Source organism: Takifugu flavidus, chromosome 3 (assembly GCF_003711565.1).
Source record: "Takifugu flavidus isolate HTHZ2018 chromosome 3, ASM371156v2, whole genome shotgun sequence".
Lineage (NCBI taxonomy): Eukaryota > Metazoa > Chordata > Actinopteri > Tetraodontiformes > Tetraodontidae > Takifugu > Takifugu flavidus.
In genome coordinates, this window is record NC_079522.1 from 6,603,718 (window position 1) to 6,620,219 (window position 16,502).

The 16,502-nt window shown below is 47.7% G+C and overlaps 2 protein-coding genes and 1 long non-coding RNA gene across 5 annotated transcripts in view; 2 read left to right on the top strand and 1 right to left on the bottom strand.

The window, feature by feature from the left end:
- On the bottom strand, nucleotides 1–8,348 carry LOC130523129 (uncharacterized). Of its 3 annotated transcripts, XR_008949799.1 has the most exons (5): nucleotides 6,452–6,772; nucleotides 5,619–5,816; nucleotides 4,867–4,960; nucleotides 3,783–4,108; nucleotides 1–3,313 (listed from the first exon to the last, which is right to left on the bottom strand). It is a non-coding gene; the product is annotated as an uncharacterized LOC130523129 (long non-coding RNA). The 3 variants fall into 3 exon arrangements; XR_008949800.1 differs by lacking the exons at nucleotides 1–3,313; nucleotides 6,452–6,772 and adding an exon at nucleotides 8,248–8,348 and having other exon boundaries at nucleotides 3,720–4,108; XR_008949798.1 differs by lacking the exon at nucleotides 1–3,313 and having other exon boundaries at nucleotides 3,720–4,108.
- Nucleotides 1–16,502, top strand: part of rps4x (ribosomal protein S4 X-linked) — a 158,636-nt gene that overhangs the window by 16,192 nt on the left and 125,942 nt on the right. The gene's annotated exons all lie outside the window — the stretch shown is intronic.
- tnfsf10l (TNF superfamily member 10, like) overlaps nucleotides 6,767–16,502 on the top strand; it is a 26,304-nt gene continuing 16,568 nt past the window's right edge. The window contains 2 exon segments of the mRNA XM_057028135.1: nucleotides 6,767–6,946; nucleotides 6,949–7,014. Coding sequence (XP_056884115.1) covers nucleotides 6,767–6,946; nucleotides 6,949–7,014 — 246 coding nt within the window.

Below are 16,502 nucleotides of genomic sequence, written 5' to 3' on the forward strand. Positions count from 1 at the left end.
TAATTATATTCATATTAAATGTCGTCTTGGCTAATTATTGTACAAATTGTATTTTACAACATTTGTTTTTCACTGCAAAATTGTGTTTTTAATGGCTGCTCAAATATTTCCGCTACTAAACTAACAGTAAGGTACCACACACACACACACACACACACACACACACCATACACACACACACACACAGAGGAAGTGACTGAAGCTTCTCGACTGGTTTTTCGACAGTGTTTCCGTGTATATTCAGTCTCTCGGAGGCACCAACAAGCTGCTCGTTGCTGGTGAGTTTTTGTCTGAGGGCAGAAAAATGCTGGTGATGTTTCCTGCGTTGGTGTTTCAACCTTTGGACAACCTTTAAGAAGCACAGTCGAGGCCTTCAGAATTCTTTGTGTGACAGGTTCAAAGAGTTGGCGTATGTTAACACTTTGATCTGTTTCACATTAAAAGACTTTTTCACATCCATCTTATTTATTACAAGCTAACAAAGACGGGCTAACTTTAAGTTAATTGTTTTAATTTATCGATTATCCATGTGTACTTATTCTCCTGAATAGTGTCGCATGAAGTAATTGACAAATAATAGCTTTAATTTTGAAGTAAATAATATAAAATGTTTCTTTGATCTTTGCTAATTGAAAGCGGCTATAAAATGCTAACCTCGTCCTACTTTTAGATATTTTTGGAAGCCGACAAAAGGGCTTAAAAGATTTAAAATGCTGCATTTCAAACTGTTGGAACATTTAAAGAAATCTCTAGATATTTGGAAAATGATGAAAGTCAGATGTCTTTTCCCGTTTCCTGAACAAACAACATGCTAACTTTTAGAAGACTTTATTATAATAGAGTATAATAGTACTAAAGTATTCGAGTATAATAGTATAAAGTATTCGTCAGAGCTGGTCGTGATTCCGTCGCAAATGTCTCCAAAGAGATGATAAAAAGGGTAAAATTCCAGAAGAACAGTGGTATTAGCGGCGTCCTGCCCTCTCATGTTGTTTCATATTGATGTTCTTTGGTCCGAACAAAAGCTGTTTTTGACGTTTACGTGCACCAAAGCAGGTACAGATGTTCTTTTTCACCAAGTTTCTGTTGTCAACAAGTCTGCAACTCTCAGACGAGCCCCTCCAGAGGCCTGCGGAGTTTCTTCTTTTTTTTTCTGAATTGAATTGTGAATTGAACTTCCTGTTTGTCACATCCTGGCGTGCCGACAAGTCATATGGTGTCAGGCTGTGGTGAAGGCCTCAATCTCTCTTCATATCTGAGGCCCATGATGGAACCTCGTGTTCTCGCTCCAGTTTCTTTTGATGATTTTAAAGAACGGATCTTCTATGGTTCTTCAAAAAGAATGCAAGAGGCCTCATATGGCCTTTGTTTTATGGCGTAGCTAGCATTGCCACTAGCGTAGTATTTGCTGTTTTTCCCTCCTTAACTGAGCTGTAAAACCTTCTCACCACAGGACCTGATGCAGGATGCGAGAACCACCCCAAGAACCCTCTGAATGCCTGAGACTAGTTCATCAGAAGTTTGCCACGACCATGATGAGGAATATCATTTGTTCATTTGTAAGCGAAATGGCGGCGCCTGGCCCAAGTGATGGGGGGCCTGGTTTCGCTCAGGCGCTAGCAGAGGACTTGGCCTCAGCGGTGGTGGAGGCGGCTCTGATGGAAGCTTCTGGTGGGAAAAGCGGAGAGGGTCGCCTCCAGAGATCCGACAGCTCACTGATGGATGGCGCACCGAATAATTCGACCAGTCAATCAGGGAGGGTTACAGCCTCTTCGGACTTGGACCCATACAATCAAACCCAGATTCCCAATGACTCCCAGCCCCCCAGTGTACCTCTGTCCCAGTTGGGACTGCCCACCGTGGGATCCCTCGACTACCCTGACGCCCCACCGACCACGCCCCTCTCTCCTGAGCTCGAGAGGAGCCAAACCAGTTTTGCTCGGAAACTCAAAGGAGGCTTGGCGAAAGTCTTCCTGCCGTCGCCTCCACCACCGACCCCCAAGGACAACGAGGACGACTGCGCCGGCGTCGACCCGGATCTCCGGGTGGAGCTAATGGAACATCTAATGCACTCCCTGACAACGTGGGACCCCTACGAAGAGAGACCACACGGTGGAGCTAAAATAGAGGCGTTAGCCGAGGCGGTTTCGGGTGACATCATCGACACGGTCCTGAGAGCCGGCGAGCAGATATCCGATTATTCTGTGGTTGAGGCTCATCTGCAGGCCCAGCGGATGGCTGAGACGATCATCGCCTCGTCTCTGGACGAGGTCAGAATGTTGGTCTAACACACCCGCAGATGTCCGTGTGTTTCCAGGCCCGCTGCCACCGCTTGACTCACGCTGGGTTTATTGTAACAACATTGTTCTGTAATTTGAGGCTTATTTTTAAATAAAGTTCAGTTCAAACTCATCCCGATGGGGAATGTGGTTGTGGTGCTGTGGGGGTCAAACCAGATTTTGGGGGTTTTGTCCATGATGGATTTGAAAGCCCTCTTTTGGGAATTGGTTTTCAATGTAAAACAAACTGTGATGCACTTGTAGTAACCACAGACAACCTATAGGTGGCGACAGCACACACCAGCTGTTAAAATGGAGCGATAAGTAAGAAAATCGGTTTGATGTTTGACTGGTTTTTTTGTTTTTGAAAAGAAAAAAGAAAAAATTAAAATATCCTTTTAGACTTTCAAGTAGCTCCCTTTTACATTCATTAGCTATTTGTGCTTGTTAAAAACACCCTGTTGGTGTTGGCTTTGCTTTTTTAGCGGTTAGCCATGCACCAGACTTGATCGGGGTTGTCCCGAACAGAATTTTTAGAAGCCTCTGCACGGGCGGTAATATCAGCAATAGCGTTTTACGAGTGAGGAAACCCAGGACAACTCTCTTCTTGAGGCCCAGCGTGAGTTGGCCTGCCGCTGCGCTACTGAAGTGGCCTCCAGAACGACTGACGGCTTTACTGGAATTACGAAGTCCCAATACGAAGACAGGAAACGTGAGTTAAGGAGGAACAAACAGATTAGCTAACGGCTGAGCCGCTAGTGCTTCGTTTTAAACTTATTTCTGTCATGTCATCATAAGCATTAGCTTAACTGACAATTTTCCTGGTTCCAATTTTATTAGCATCAGGTGAACTTAGCCAAGCCTCGGACGTCGGCAGAGGAGCATGCGGTGACGTGGCCGTAGCGTGCGCTCGCCCCCGGGGTCTGATCTGGTGGAATGCTGAATCTTTTCTACACCCACCTCCGATCGCCACGGGACGCTCACACATGGTCACACACATTGCGTGCAGATAAGCGGTGGTCCAGGATGGACAGCTGTGGTGTCAGAGTTCGGACACACACACACACACACACACACACACACTCACACACGTCAACATCTGGAAAACTGCTTGTGTTGTCACATTGTTGGAGAGCGAGATGGAAAAAGTGTGATGACACACAGAGGGTGTGTGAAAGTGGGGATTTTTTTGTAATAACAACATGCTAACGTTTGAATATTTTAATGACAGAGCTTTGAGGGGAACTCAAAGTTTTTGGAGTTTGTCGACCTGGGCGAGACGGAAACGGTGGAGGTCCGCGGGAAGCCAGATTTTATGACTTTGCAGAATTGTTCTGCCATAAACCTGCGATCGTAAAATCATATTTTGAAAATCCCTACAGATGTTCCAGCTGTGAGGATCTTTCCAAGCGCGTTTCCAGACACATGCTAACGTCTGTATGCTAATGTGTTCACAAAAGTGACCATCTCTATTTATTTCTTGATATAAATACATTACCTTACCTGAGTGATTTAGCACATGAATGGGTTACTTGAAGTTCTTGGCTAAGGGGGCGGGGCTTCTCTCACATCATCCATCACGTCGGGCCTCAGGTGACCTCACGTTTCTGAGATGTCTCACTCTCAGAGGCCCCACCCACAGTCCTGGAAACATTTGCCCCCCAGCTGTCCTCTTCAAACCCAACCAGTGTCAGATTTACTTTGGCACCCCGGTTCAGCTCGCTCCATCGGGGCCGTTCGGCTCAAGCAGGGCCCGACACGGGAGCGTTCCTGTGCGTCCCAACCGCGCACATCTGGTTTGAGGCCCAGCTGGATTGAATGGGAGTTTTCTGGAAAAGAACCTGGGATTAGGACCTTTTTTTTTCAGGCAACACCTGGATTCCACAAGAGCTCTCGTGGATCAAAAGACAATTGAGGTTCCCAGAGTGTCATGTCTGGCCCCAGGGGAACCAGCTAGCATACGCAGGATATGTGAGCGTCAGCTGTCCCGATTTAGAAAAAGACGGAATAACTGAAGAGGATGTTTACCAACAGGGTTCATGATTGGAATAAAAATAAGAAGAATTGAAACTGCTGTAAAGTAGCACTGTTACAAAGCTAACAACCTTAAGTTAGCTAAACTTGTGTAAAGAACAGAAAAATATCCATTTTTTATAAAGTTCAAGTGTTGGTCGCTAATTAGTTAGAAAACTGTCAAAGGATTTTGTTCAAAAAAGAACATTGATAATTGGTAATGTTTTTACTTCACAAACTGTTGCAATTCCATGAATTATCATTAATTACCTACAAATTCAAACTCAGTTATTGTATTAGCATTATTTATCGTAATAACAGCAGTGTAAAAGGGCGATCACATCGAAACATGATTTGTTCATAGCCTGTTTTCCACAATCAGCCAAACTCTATTGGTTGTGTTTAGTTTAGCATTGAAAGTTAGCCGCTGTGAACAATAAAGAGTTTTCTTTATGGTTTTACCAGTGATAACGGACAGAAGAAAAGGCAGATAAACACGCTGGTAAACCACTTCATGACTTTTATAAAATGGAAACAATGTTTGGGTGATCCATCGTCAAAAATAGAAACTTACAGTCAACTCCCATGATGCACCACGGCGGCCTCAGCCTCCCATCTGCTCTAACCAGTTGTGATAGCTGGGCACAAGGAGCTCGTCCCAGCTGTTTCTGCAGATCGAAGCGAGACAAAGAGACGGCTGATTTACCGAGTGTTCTTTTAAAGGAGATGTTTTTTTATTTGACTGTTCTCTGCCGGGTTCCTAATCCTCCCAGCTGAGTCTGAGGAGCCTGCAGTAGTTTTTCACTCTGCCGTGACACATTAAAGACGTGTGAGGGCATTAAGATAAGAACATTCCCAACACCCGTGAGCCGACTGGCCCCAGTTCACCCACATATATGTCACTGTCGGGAATTACATCTGAATCTGTAGCGCAGCTGCTCGCTTTCATCTTTTGGAACCACTTTATAACAAACTCTTTTCAGGGGTTGTGGAGGGTCACGGGCCGCCAGAGCCCATCAAAGTCCTAAATACAGAAGATGCAACCGTACGAAAGATTGCAGGCAGAGATTAGCGTGTTCCACAGGGGCCGAGTACAGAACCCTGGGGTTCTCCTGAGAACGATAGTCACTTTAAATCCAAACACTGATACTCTAGATAGATAGATAGATAGATAGATAGATAGATAGATAGATAGATAGATAGATAGATAGATAGATAGATAGATAGATAGATGGGGCAGTTGTTCAGTGTATACAGAGGCTTTTGTTGTCACCCACCACCCCCAGAAATGTGGCTTTAAGTTGATTGTTGCCCTGGTTTACTCACCTTACGGGTCAATATTTGATGTGGGGCTCTAAAGAACGGGAGACGGGACCATTTCGGCAGCAAGTTGACGTCGTATCGCCACACTCGGCTCAGCTAGCCTCAGCTAGCCTCAGCTAGCCTCGGTGTGGCGGCTCCGTCTTTGTCTCTTGCGTTGGGTATTGATGAACAGTCACCAGTTCTCCATTCAGCACTTTAGTCCTGTTAAAACAGACCACGGTTACAGTCCTGCGACGGTCCATCCTCGTCCAGGATTTACAGTGGACAGCAGACCCCCCCCCCCCCCGCCCCCATGAACAGGGGTCCTACTAGGGGACACCACAAATGCCCCAGTGGACCACAGACTCCTGAAGGGAACCCCGACAGATTCATATCAAATAAAGGTATTCAATGAAAATAAATTACAATTAAGGTGATATAAGAATAAATGAAATAACATGGTCACGATGAGAGAATAATGTTAAATAAGAATAACGTTAAATAATGGACAGAAGGCCAGTGCAGCATTATTAGTCAGCATATCGAGGGTTGTATGATGTTTTCCAGTTTTCTCAACATTCTCAACAGTTTTAAAATGGTCAATTTAACTTTCTGTTTTGGTTTTTCTATTTTTTTCGAAATCACGAGCACGAGCGCCCCCTCTCTGCTCGTCAGCAGCAGGAAAACTGGACCCGGACTAAGAGGTGACCCAGATGCATCACGGGGACCGTTTTGCTGAACCCTCTCTGGAATATTCAGAACTCATCAAATCCTCCAAAGTTCTTCTCCACTTCGCGGAGAAGCGCGTCCGAGCGGGTGGAGGGAGGGCGGGAGGGGTGGAGGGAGGGTGCGCATACCTCCGCAGCTCCTGGGTGATGGAGAGGTTAAGCCGGCCCCCTTTTACAGCCCTCTCCCGGCGCGGCTCATCAGTCGTGCGCTGCCGCCTCCAGCAGCACCAGTCGCGCCTTGAACGCAGCGGCAGCTCCGAGCGGACATGGACGCGGCGCAGCTCTGACTCCAGGCGTCTCTTCCTGATCCTCCCGCACCGCCACGAGTCTCTCTGTCCGGCTTTGTTGCGCGATCGAGTAAATACCGCAGGAAACGCATGGAGCTGTAGCCCGACCATTGCGGGTTGTGCGGGTTCTGCTGCCGGGCCATTGTTCCGCCGTTTCATGCTCTGCTCATGCGTCGGGAATGCCATGGCCACTCCGAGCGCACAGCAGCACCAGGATTATTTCAGATCGGTGAGCAGCGAGTCCACCACCTACATGATGGTCCCCGCCGGCGGCGCCAACGGGACGAGGCGCCGGGAGGCGCCGTCCAAGATGTGGGTGGCGATGGTGGTGCTGGTGGTGTGGTGGTGCTCCAGATCGCCTCCACCACTGGGCTCTTCCTCTACCTGAACATGTCCATCTCGCAGGTAAGGGTGGTTTCCAAACCCACGAGTTCTGGGGGCAAATGTCGCTTTTTTGCGCACCATCTCCGAACTTTAATGACACCGGGACCTTTTAGACGATCCCGAACTGACTTAATCTGACTTGTCAGGAGCTTTTTTTGTTTTTAGAAATCCGTCTGTCGGCGTTGATCCGGGGTCGGTTGCTCCGGGAACACATTGAACACATTTCCAGCAGGTTACAGATGTTTCGCTCAGAGGCGGATCACGCAGGTCAGGCGGGATCTCCCCGCAACGTTCATTAGCGCTCTTTTCTGCGCAAACGGCTGCTGAGTTCGGCTAAACTGTCCCAGCAGCGCCGCTAAAAAAAAAGAAAAAACTTTGGGGTTTCTGCTAATCAAAATACGTAAAAAAAAACTAAATAGCTTTTAATTTTAGATTTCAGCTCAATTATCCAGCAGCAGAAATGCTAAAATAAGGGTTTATTTTATTTTTTTTACGTTTAATGGCAGAAACAAAACTCTTCTGAATAGGGATTAATATCAAATTAGCATCTAAATGTGCTGCTGCTGCTACATTTGTATGTGGGTGTCTTTAGTATCCTGATGACCTCGACTTGGTGCGGGTCACCTTTGTAAAGCAATTCGTGTTTAAACGTGTTTTCCAGACCTGCGGGGTTTAAAAAACAGAACCCAAAAAATCCTGTGAGATGCGTGAATCATCTCGCTCACATGTACAGAGGTGTGAAGCACAGGGCGCCTCCTCTGAGGGGCCGTAAGTTAGCCGCAGAGGCCCGAGCAATCGGTCACGCCGGGCCGCCCCTACAAACGGACCTCCATCGACTGGGCTTGTCCATTGGACACTATATTGCGTATCGGGATGCGACGAGCTAGGTACCACTTGTGATCCATTTAGAGTTGTCTGCTAATGCTTTCCGCTAATAGAACACTGAAAAGAAATTGATCGAAGATTGAAAAAAAACCCCGACTTTTTCATTTTTGGTGTTCCAATAACGGGGGGGAAATAAAAATGGAAATAGAGATCGGCCCCTAAAACCTAGCTTGAATAGCTAACTTCCACGTGTGTCTTTCCCACCAGGATTCTGCGCCGATTTTGATTCAATTAAAAGTAATTTTCCCTGAACGGACTCCGAGGAGCGCGGTCGCAGGGGGAAATCGTCCCTCCTCCGGTTTCAGAAAAGGCCTCGGTGCCGTCCGTGCTCGGGCCCCAAATACGTCAGCGTAAGACGTTTTAAATCACCTGACTCCTCCCGAGGTCTCAGCCAGCGCTGCTTTGTGTCCGGGACTCTTTCGGGCTTCGCGGCCTTCCTGAGCAGCGACGCGGGAGCGTCAACACTCGCCAGAGTCTGTCCGGTCGCGCTGCGACTGCGGAAACTCTCCGCACAAACAAATCTCAGCCATCAGATAAGAAGCTAATACACGATCTCATCAGGGTTGACGCGTTTGTGGCGCGCAGGAAGACAGAACAGTATAGGGATGATACCGGACAGAGCCAGACCCAAAACACACACACACACACACACGAGTGTGTGTCTGGCACGAGGGGATTCCCCCGGTTCTCATGCGAAGGCCGACTATTTTTAATCCAAAAACAGGCGGCCAGCTGAATGGCTGCAGAGTTCCACCCCGGGACCAGCCCGCTGGAGACAAAAGACCCTTCAGAACAATGAGGAACCCTCCAGGTCGCTCCCGGACTGCCCTCGCGGTCCCAGAGGCTGGTGCACGCCGGCGAGCTTCAGGTCGGAATTTGTGCACACGGCAGTTGTATCGAAGAAGAGAACAAAAAGGTGCCGAACTGTAAAAGAATCGGATTTGTTTCAGCACTTTTAAGCTTTATGATTCCAATTATAATACGAATATAACGCGAAGAGCAAAATGTAAAACATTCGAAAAGTAAATTTTTTCGCAGTGACAGAAACATAAATGGAAAATTGAGTCATTAAATAAATTTAGGTGTTCCGAAATTAAGCGCCAGAAAGCAACGATCTGTTGAATATAAGTCCGAGGAGAATTTATTTTTATTGGGGTGGGTTAGCTTGTTTTTGGAAATAACTCAGCTGGAACGCAGATAGATTACAGATAGATTGTTTTTAGCTGCAGTGCTAACAGCGGCCTCAATTACTTTGTTTCTCAAACGACAACAACGATAGTTGTTATTTTCCATCTCAGTCAATGTTGTCGTTTTTTTTAAGTTACTACAAATCAGCCTGTAAATAATGAAACTTTTTCCCGCCTTTTTCTACATTTGCTAACTTTGCTAAGCTACCGCAGACTGGTTTCCCTGTCTTCCCGACTGTGGCGGATTGAGGCGAGATTTGCGGCGACTGGAATTTAAACAGCATTTAAACTTTTAAACTGGACGAAGTTACAAGTATTTCACAACTTCCTTGTTGCGCCTGAAGGCGATTCGCTGCTACGCTTTAATTTAGCATTAAACCAGGATCTCCAAAGAGAATCTACCTCATTACTATTGATCCCTGGTGCTGATCAGTTGATTTGGATAACATTTTTCCTGTGTGCGATTGTGTGTATGCGCGCGCGTGTGTGTGCATGTGTGTGTGTGTTGGCATTCCATTCCTCACACTTCACTGAACCACTTTATTATTGTTTGGGTTCACTGACTCACCAGTGCACACAACAATACACTCGCTGCGAGCATTTGTTTGTGCGTGCGTGTGTGTGTGTGTGTGTATGTGTGTGTGTGTGTGTGTTTGTGGGGTCCACCTCCCAGTGCCACTCTGTGTCCTTTCCGTCGTCCTTTGTGCCACTTGTGCGTCTCTTTTGTGTGCGACATCATAAGTTAGCCCCCGGGGGCCGAGTGTCCCGCTAAATGTTGACATTCTTCTGCTCAGCCTGGCGTTAAATCACAGTCAGATTTCCAGTCGGGGCGTTCGCAACGGGCGCTAGCAGCTCCCGCTCTTTGATGTCGGGCATTGGAAGCAGGGCCGTATCAAAGAAAGACCCCCGTTGCCTTTATAAGCATGTAATTACATCTGAAGGTTCGGGCCCTCGTAATTTTAGCCGTTTCCTGCTGAGGCCACTACATTTGTGAGCAATTTACTCGGGTCTTTGTTTACTTGTCAGCCTGATGCCAGCAATGAATTGGGGGTAGTTGATTAGCTGACCTGAGCCGCAACTAAACCGGTAACTGGAACTGGCTCCACCGGAGCTACACTTCAGCCAATCCATCACAACCAAATAAGTGTCTCGTCTGCGGCCCCCGAGGACTGGATTTGGGCCCCCCAGGCCTAAACCCTGCAGGTGTGTAGATTATCGGTCCACCAAAACCCAAACCGCTGCTCCTAGGGGGTCGGGGTGGAAGCGCCGAGCCTGGCGCGCTGCAGGTGGTCCGGCCCTGCCAGCTAGCAGAAGCCGCATGAATGCTAAAACACCCAGCAAGTGGTGACAAAGGAGCAGCTGGGACTGCTGTGGTCATCTGATTACGAGGCTAATAATAGCGTTTTTAAACATTCACTAGTGCTGACAACTCTCTCCAGGCTCCCTGTGTGGCCTTGGTCAGATGCCCCCCCCCCCCCCACAGGCGGCGTCCACCCCTGTTCTGGACCACATAAATCTGGTGTGTTTACTTCGGAGTTTCAGGTTGGAAACAGAATCACCGGCTCGGCCCATGTGAGTGTGTGTGTGTGTGTGTGGGGGGGGGGGGTCCATGGAAGCCCCCCCATGAACCCACCCATGGTAACTAATTTTACTCGGATCCTTTGCAACAAAATATTTTGATTTAATTCGGGTAGGGGAGGCCCCTGACACCAGCCCCCACCGCCAAAGCACACAAGTCTCCCGTCCCTCTACCCCCCCCCCCCCCGTTCTGTGTGTTATGGTTGAAGTCAGAGAATTAAGTTACAGTTGGTTTTCAGGCTCGAGGGGGGAGGAATTTTTTCGACGTGACACAAGTGGTTTCTTCTCTTTACGAGGCAGCCGTTTGGGGAGGACACGGCCTTCCACTAGCCTGTTTGCTATTTTTGTGGGCGCAACAGGGGAGCGAGTGCGCTACATGTGTAAATAGTGTACGGTGCACTCAAGCAGATATGCACAAGGCTAATGGAGGCTAATGCAAATTAGCATCATCTTGCATCTTCATCAAAAGATTAAAGCTAATACGAGGCAGAATGACACAGGAAATCATTCCTAATATGAATGTGGGAAAGCTAACATCATCGGCGCTCGCTAACAGGAGCAACAGCCGTCGCTGGCAAACAAAATAAATGAAGTTGCTGCTTGTTGAAACTGCAAACTCTTCTGACAACAGAGCTTGATTCAGTCAAATAAATGGACACATAAGTCAGCTATTTCACGCCCAATTCTTGTCTTTAGCTCCTGTTGAATCACCCATGTGGAAAAGAACCGAAATGGTTCCTGTAAGCAGATTAGAGAAAAAGTGAAACTGAAAGCGGCTGGAGATGAAGCGAGGGCTCACATTTCGTCATCTAAATGTGCACACACACACACACACACACACACCACACACACACACACACACACACACACAGACAGCTGTAGTTGCATCCTGATGAGCATTCCAACGTGAGAACGCAAATATCCTGTTTTCACGTGTCAGACTGTTAAACCAAGGACGCGAGTGTGTGTGTTTGTGTTTGTGTGGGGGGGGGGGGGGCAGAGGGGCCTTATCACCGTGTTTGCTCAGTCAACACGACTTTAAAGTGCTGATAAACGCAGCTTGTGATGATTTTCGAGGACAGATCGCCGCCGTATCAGCGCTGCTGAATGTGCAACAAGATCATTTACGATGTTTTTTTTAGCTTTTTATGGGACTGTTGTGGTCAAAGTCGACTAAATCAGGAAGAAACTTATTTCTCATAAGTAATACATCGAAACAATGGAACGTTTATTTTGTGATTAACTGGGAAAAAATATGAAAAAAATGTTAAATAGAAATTGTTTTCATTGATGTTCAGATGTATAATTTTAAGAAAATGTTTAAAAAAAACACTTTTGTGCTAATTCAATCGGCTCATTGATAAACAATGTTCATTGTTTTATTAGTTGATAGAAAATTACGTGTTTCTTAACCGTGCGCCGCTTCATCCGCTAATCAGTGAAACAGCGTATCCAAACGTAAACCTGAGGCATCCTCACATCTTTAGGCTCTTGTTTGAGCGTTCTGGCGAGGTTCTGGCCGTAAACCCGTCAACACGGGTCGCTCTCTGCTGCTAATTAAAGCCTGGACAGGCCCGTCACCATGGCACCATTTCCCCATTAGCGCTCCGAGCATTATTGGAATAAATACACAGATGATTGCGAGGAGCGAATTTGGCTTGTCTTGGGTATGACGCGGGCCTTTGGGTGGATTCAGCGCCCCGCTCCCGCCCTGGACTGTGATCACATGACACCTCCCCTTCCCCCGGTGCCCTTCGAGCATCTTCGGCTCATGTGTGTTTGCCAAAACGACCCTGTCTTGGTTGCAGAGCTACATTTCCTGCAGGTTCTCCTTCAGCAACACCCGCGGGGGCTCCTTAAAATGGACCGTCGGCATTCCACATGTTTCATCCGGCAGTTTGGGTCTATTTTCCATTCCATCATATTCTGGATGTTCCCTTGAGTAGAGGAGGATTATTTATGTATAAAAAAAACCAGCACCGTGAGCCAAAAACCACGTATCTCACTGCTGAGATAAACGTGTAAGAAAGTCCATGTTTGTTTTCTTAGTTGCAACCTTGACCCCCTCATCGACGGCGTCCATGTCTCTGCTCTCCGCTCGGATTTTGTTGCTCTGTTTTTTTACGACATTTGTTCCACATATCACAGATGTAGTTGGTTAATATTTACGTCATGGGGCGGGCGCCGGCCGATGCCTGACAGGCCCCCGCTAGGACCTGGGTGCTTTAGCTGCTACAATGAAATCCCCCATAAATTCGCGGTGGACGAGGGTTTGGATTTGTGTTGCCATAGGAACGGGCTAGAGAAGTTACTCTGAGCGGGGGAGGCAGCGATACGGCAAGGGATCATGCGTACTGCAACTAAATCAAGCTGTTGAGATGCTAACATACACAGTTTAACTTTTGTTAGATGCATTATGGCACCTTTTCTTCCCTCTAATCCAGTTTTATGGTGAGGGTTAGCATTTTATGCTAGTTAAATACTTGGGAGTAATAAAATCACCCCCCTCAGTCACCATGACGACACTGTCACGAGAAGACAGATTTCATTGGGTAGCTGAAATTAAAAAATGAACTCAAAAAGGAGCGCGGCTCTTCCAACTGAAGACAACTCGGCTGTCATCGGGAAACGGATGCACGAGCAGCTGCACGCGTGCACGGTAGCTGGTCGGGGAAGAGAGATGACGCTGTTTTTTTTTCGCTGGGAATAACTGATACACAGAATCATTTTCATTCGGTTTCCGACAAAATTACCGTCCGTGAAAACTGGCGACGGTTGTCATTGGAGACATCTGGACTCCAGTTAGAAATGACTGTCAGCACAAGCACAACAGCTCTTTTCAGGAAGTCTTGAGTCACCACTGAGTGGTGCCCACCCATGTTGGTGCTGCCCGCATGGGCTGTCGCCGCGCTCGCCGCCGCGGGTCGGTTCCGTCGCCAAAGCCATCCGTCTCCTTCATGTCAGCTTTACTTGTCTAATCCCAGCCTCCCCACAGAGGACAGACTGGTCTGCTTAGCCAACCCAAGTCGCGATGCTAGCTTGGTTTTAGTGTCGGGTTTTGGTGGCTAACGTGGAAATGTTTGCCATTCGTTCTTCTTCTCCCTCGTTTCCCTGCGCCCATCCTCTGCTCGACCCCCTCTTAAGCTTTCCTCTCGGTCGCTGTCATGGGTAAACACATTCTCCTTCCCTGGCATGTGCACAGGTGACGGATACAGACGGGGGAAGTCCTGACCCCTTCCCCCGTCCTCCCTCCCTCTGTCTTCTCTTCCCTCTTCCCCCTGGTCTCGGCTGGGTGACGAGAACCAGAAACCAAACCCCTCAGACGAGAACCCAGCTTTACAGCGGCTCTTCATTTCTCAACGCCACCGGCTGAGATAGCGCAGCTCCGACTCCCATAAACAGACGCGGAGCCCGTGTCTTTATCAGGCGGGATCTTGACTTCACTTAAACAGAAACAGTTTTAATTGTTTCAAGGAACAAGGAAGTCAGGGAGAATACCAGCAGGCAGGTCCGCCCTCCCTTTTAGGCTGTATTGAAACTGGAGCGAGGCCAGAATGGAGGTCACTGTTCCACACGCGAAGGTAGGGAGTGGCAGAAGGTACGGGAAGGCAGGGACGACCCGGGGGTCTTTCCGTCAGCATTTGTCACCACAAAAAAAGCTACCACTTTCTGATGATGTCATTATGGCCCTCGAAGCAGAAGCAGATTTTTTTCTCTTAAGAGAATGTGGCGAAAAATTAAACATGTGGTCGCCACATGTGTCAGTCTGACGCACGAAGCTCAGCCACCTGAAACCCGGAGTGGAGATCTGGCGCTGTGGGGGGAATGTACAGCTTGTTTTAGGCTCCAACGGGGAAATAATTCATATACCTGGATCTAGTTTACAGGTGGAGGTGGCGCAGGTGGCCTCGCTCATTTGCGGAGTTGAAATATAATTTCGCTCTCATGACTCATCCTGGTGGATCTTCAACCCTACTGGGTCGGGACTTGCTCAGACGCATTGGCTCGGCCTGAGATCTCTGGAATTCAGAGGCCCGACCGTCCTGGTGTCGGCCATCCTGCGCGAGGCTGTTGTAGGGGAGAGGGATCGCTTCCTGTTCTGAGGGTCGGACGACGTCCACCTGGATGCCAGAAGCAAAGATTTCCCACCAGAACCTTGCACTGTAGCAAGAGACAGGCTGGTAGCTAGTGACATCCCAGAGCATCTGCAAGCCACATCCTTAAAAACACACAGCAGGGGCGTCACAGGATCATCCTCGATGAAAGATCGGGAAATTACGGGGTTTGATCCCAGAAAAAGCCATGACTGTAAGTAGATGTGGCAGATCCAACAACTGGTGGGCACGGAGGGGCGGGAGTGACGGGGTTCTGCAGGAGGAGCGGGGGGAGAACCGCGCTATTGAATGCGGTTTTCCTTCACCATGAAGTCCTGACTGACTGTTTACGGTCCGCTCGTCAGGGTAGAGCACAAAGTGGTTGCTCTTGGCTAGCTCTTTGTCAGCCCACATCTGGGAGACAAATCTGCGAATGCAAGACTGTAATTGTAGTCCAGACTTAAACTGCCTAGTTTGGCTGCTTTAATGGAGTCGCAGGACAAAGGAGCCAAGGAAGGTCCTTTTTGGACCGCTAACAAATAAATCAAGTCTATGTTTAGCTAGCTAATATTCAGCCACGCTAATGTCTCTTAACCCGCTCAAAATTGAGTTCCAAACCAAAACTCCCGCACTGTTTTCACAAAAACTTTCCAGGACCAGGACTTTTATTTCAGCCAGCAACCAGTTGATCATAAATCCCCCCTAAAAACTACAGCATAGATGGACTTTAGCTGAATCAGCTAAGACCAATTTTGGTGTTGTACGGCCTTCAGGTAGTTTTCGAGCTGGAATTTGGAGTTTTTGACCCCAGGAATAAGGATGTTTTGCTTCAGCAAGCGAGTCTGATGTGAGAGTGGAGAAATTACAGATGGATTTCAACAAAACATGCTCCGAGGAGGAGCGGGCCAGAAAACCGTGTGTAAAACTTTGGTGCGAAGGAACATTCATTCTTTTTTATTGCGGCATGTTGACAGATAAAACTGCGGATCAGCCCACACTCCAACAGTATCACGTAGTTTACGTCCCAATTCCAGCTAATCTGGGCTACGGAGCAGCTGTGTTCCATCACAAGACCGTCAAAATTCAGATTAGCCAGCACAGAAACCATCCAGATCTGTAAAAACAGGATCTCGTTTTTAGAAGCTATGACAATAAAAGTGAAGACGTCTTCCAAAACCAGACAAACTGCTTCCAGGCCTGGAACCAAGTCCTGAAGCAGGCCTGCCCACCATGCCACGTTTAACTCCAGATTTGGTGTTTGGATCCTTACACACTCGTGGTGACCGTCCAGTTAACTTATCGTGTGTTTATGGTGCGTGGGAGGAAAACCAGAACCCAGAGACACGGGAGGACGTACAAACTGGAGTGGAACCAACAACCTTCGTGAGGCAACCGCACAAACCACCACATCAGCGTCCCCATTCTGGCTCCCCTATATTGAAATATTCTAAAATGCAGCCAACTTTCTCTGCACACACACACACACACACACACACACACACACACACACACACACACACACTAATACAGACTGTTGGTCCACTTTGCACTCCTGGCTTTGAGTTACATGGCCACCTTCTCTTCTTCCTAATCCTTTTTAATGAGTGTTTTGGACTGCCAAGAAATTTCCAGACCAGTTCCAAGACACACACACACAAAACACACATATAGCGAAAGCTAAGCTAGTTTCAGTGACTTGCTAAGATATTGTTTCAGGGTTTGGTGTCAAGCAAGAGCAGCCAAATTTACACACACACACACACAC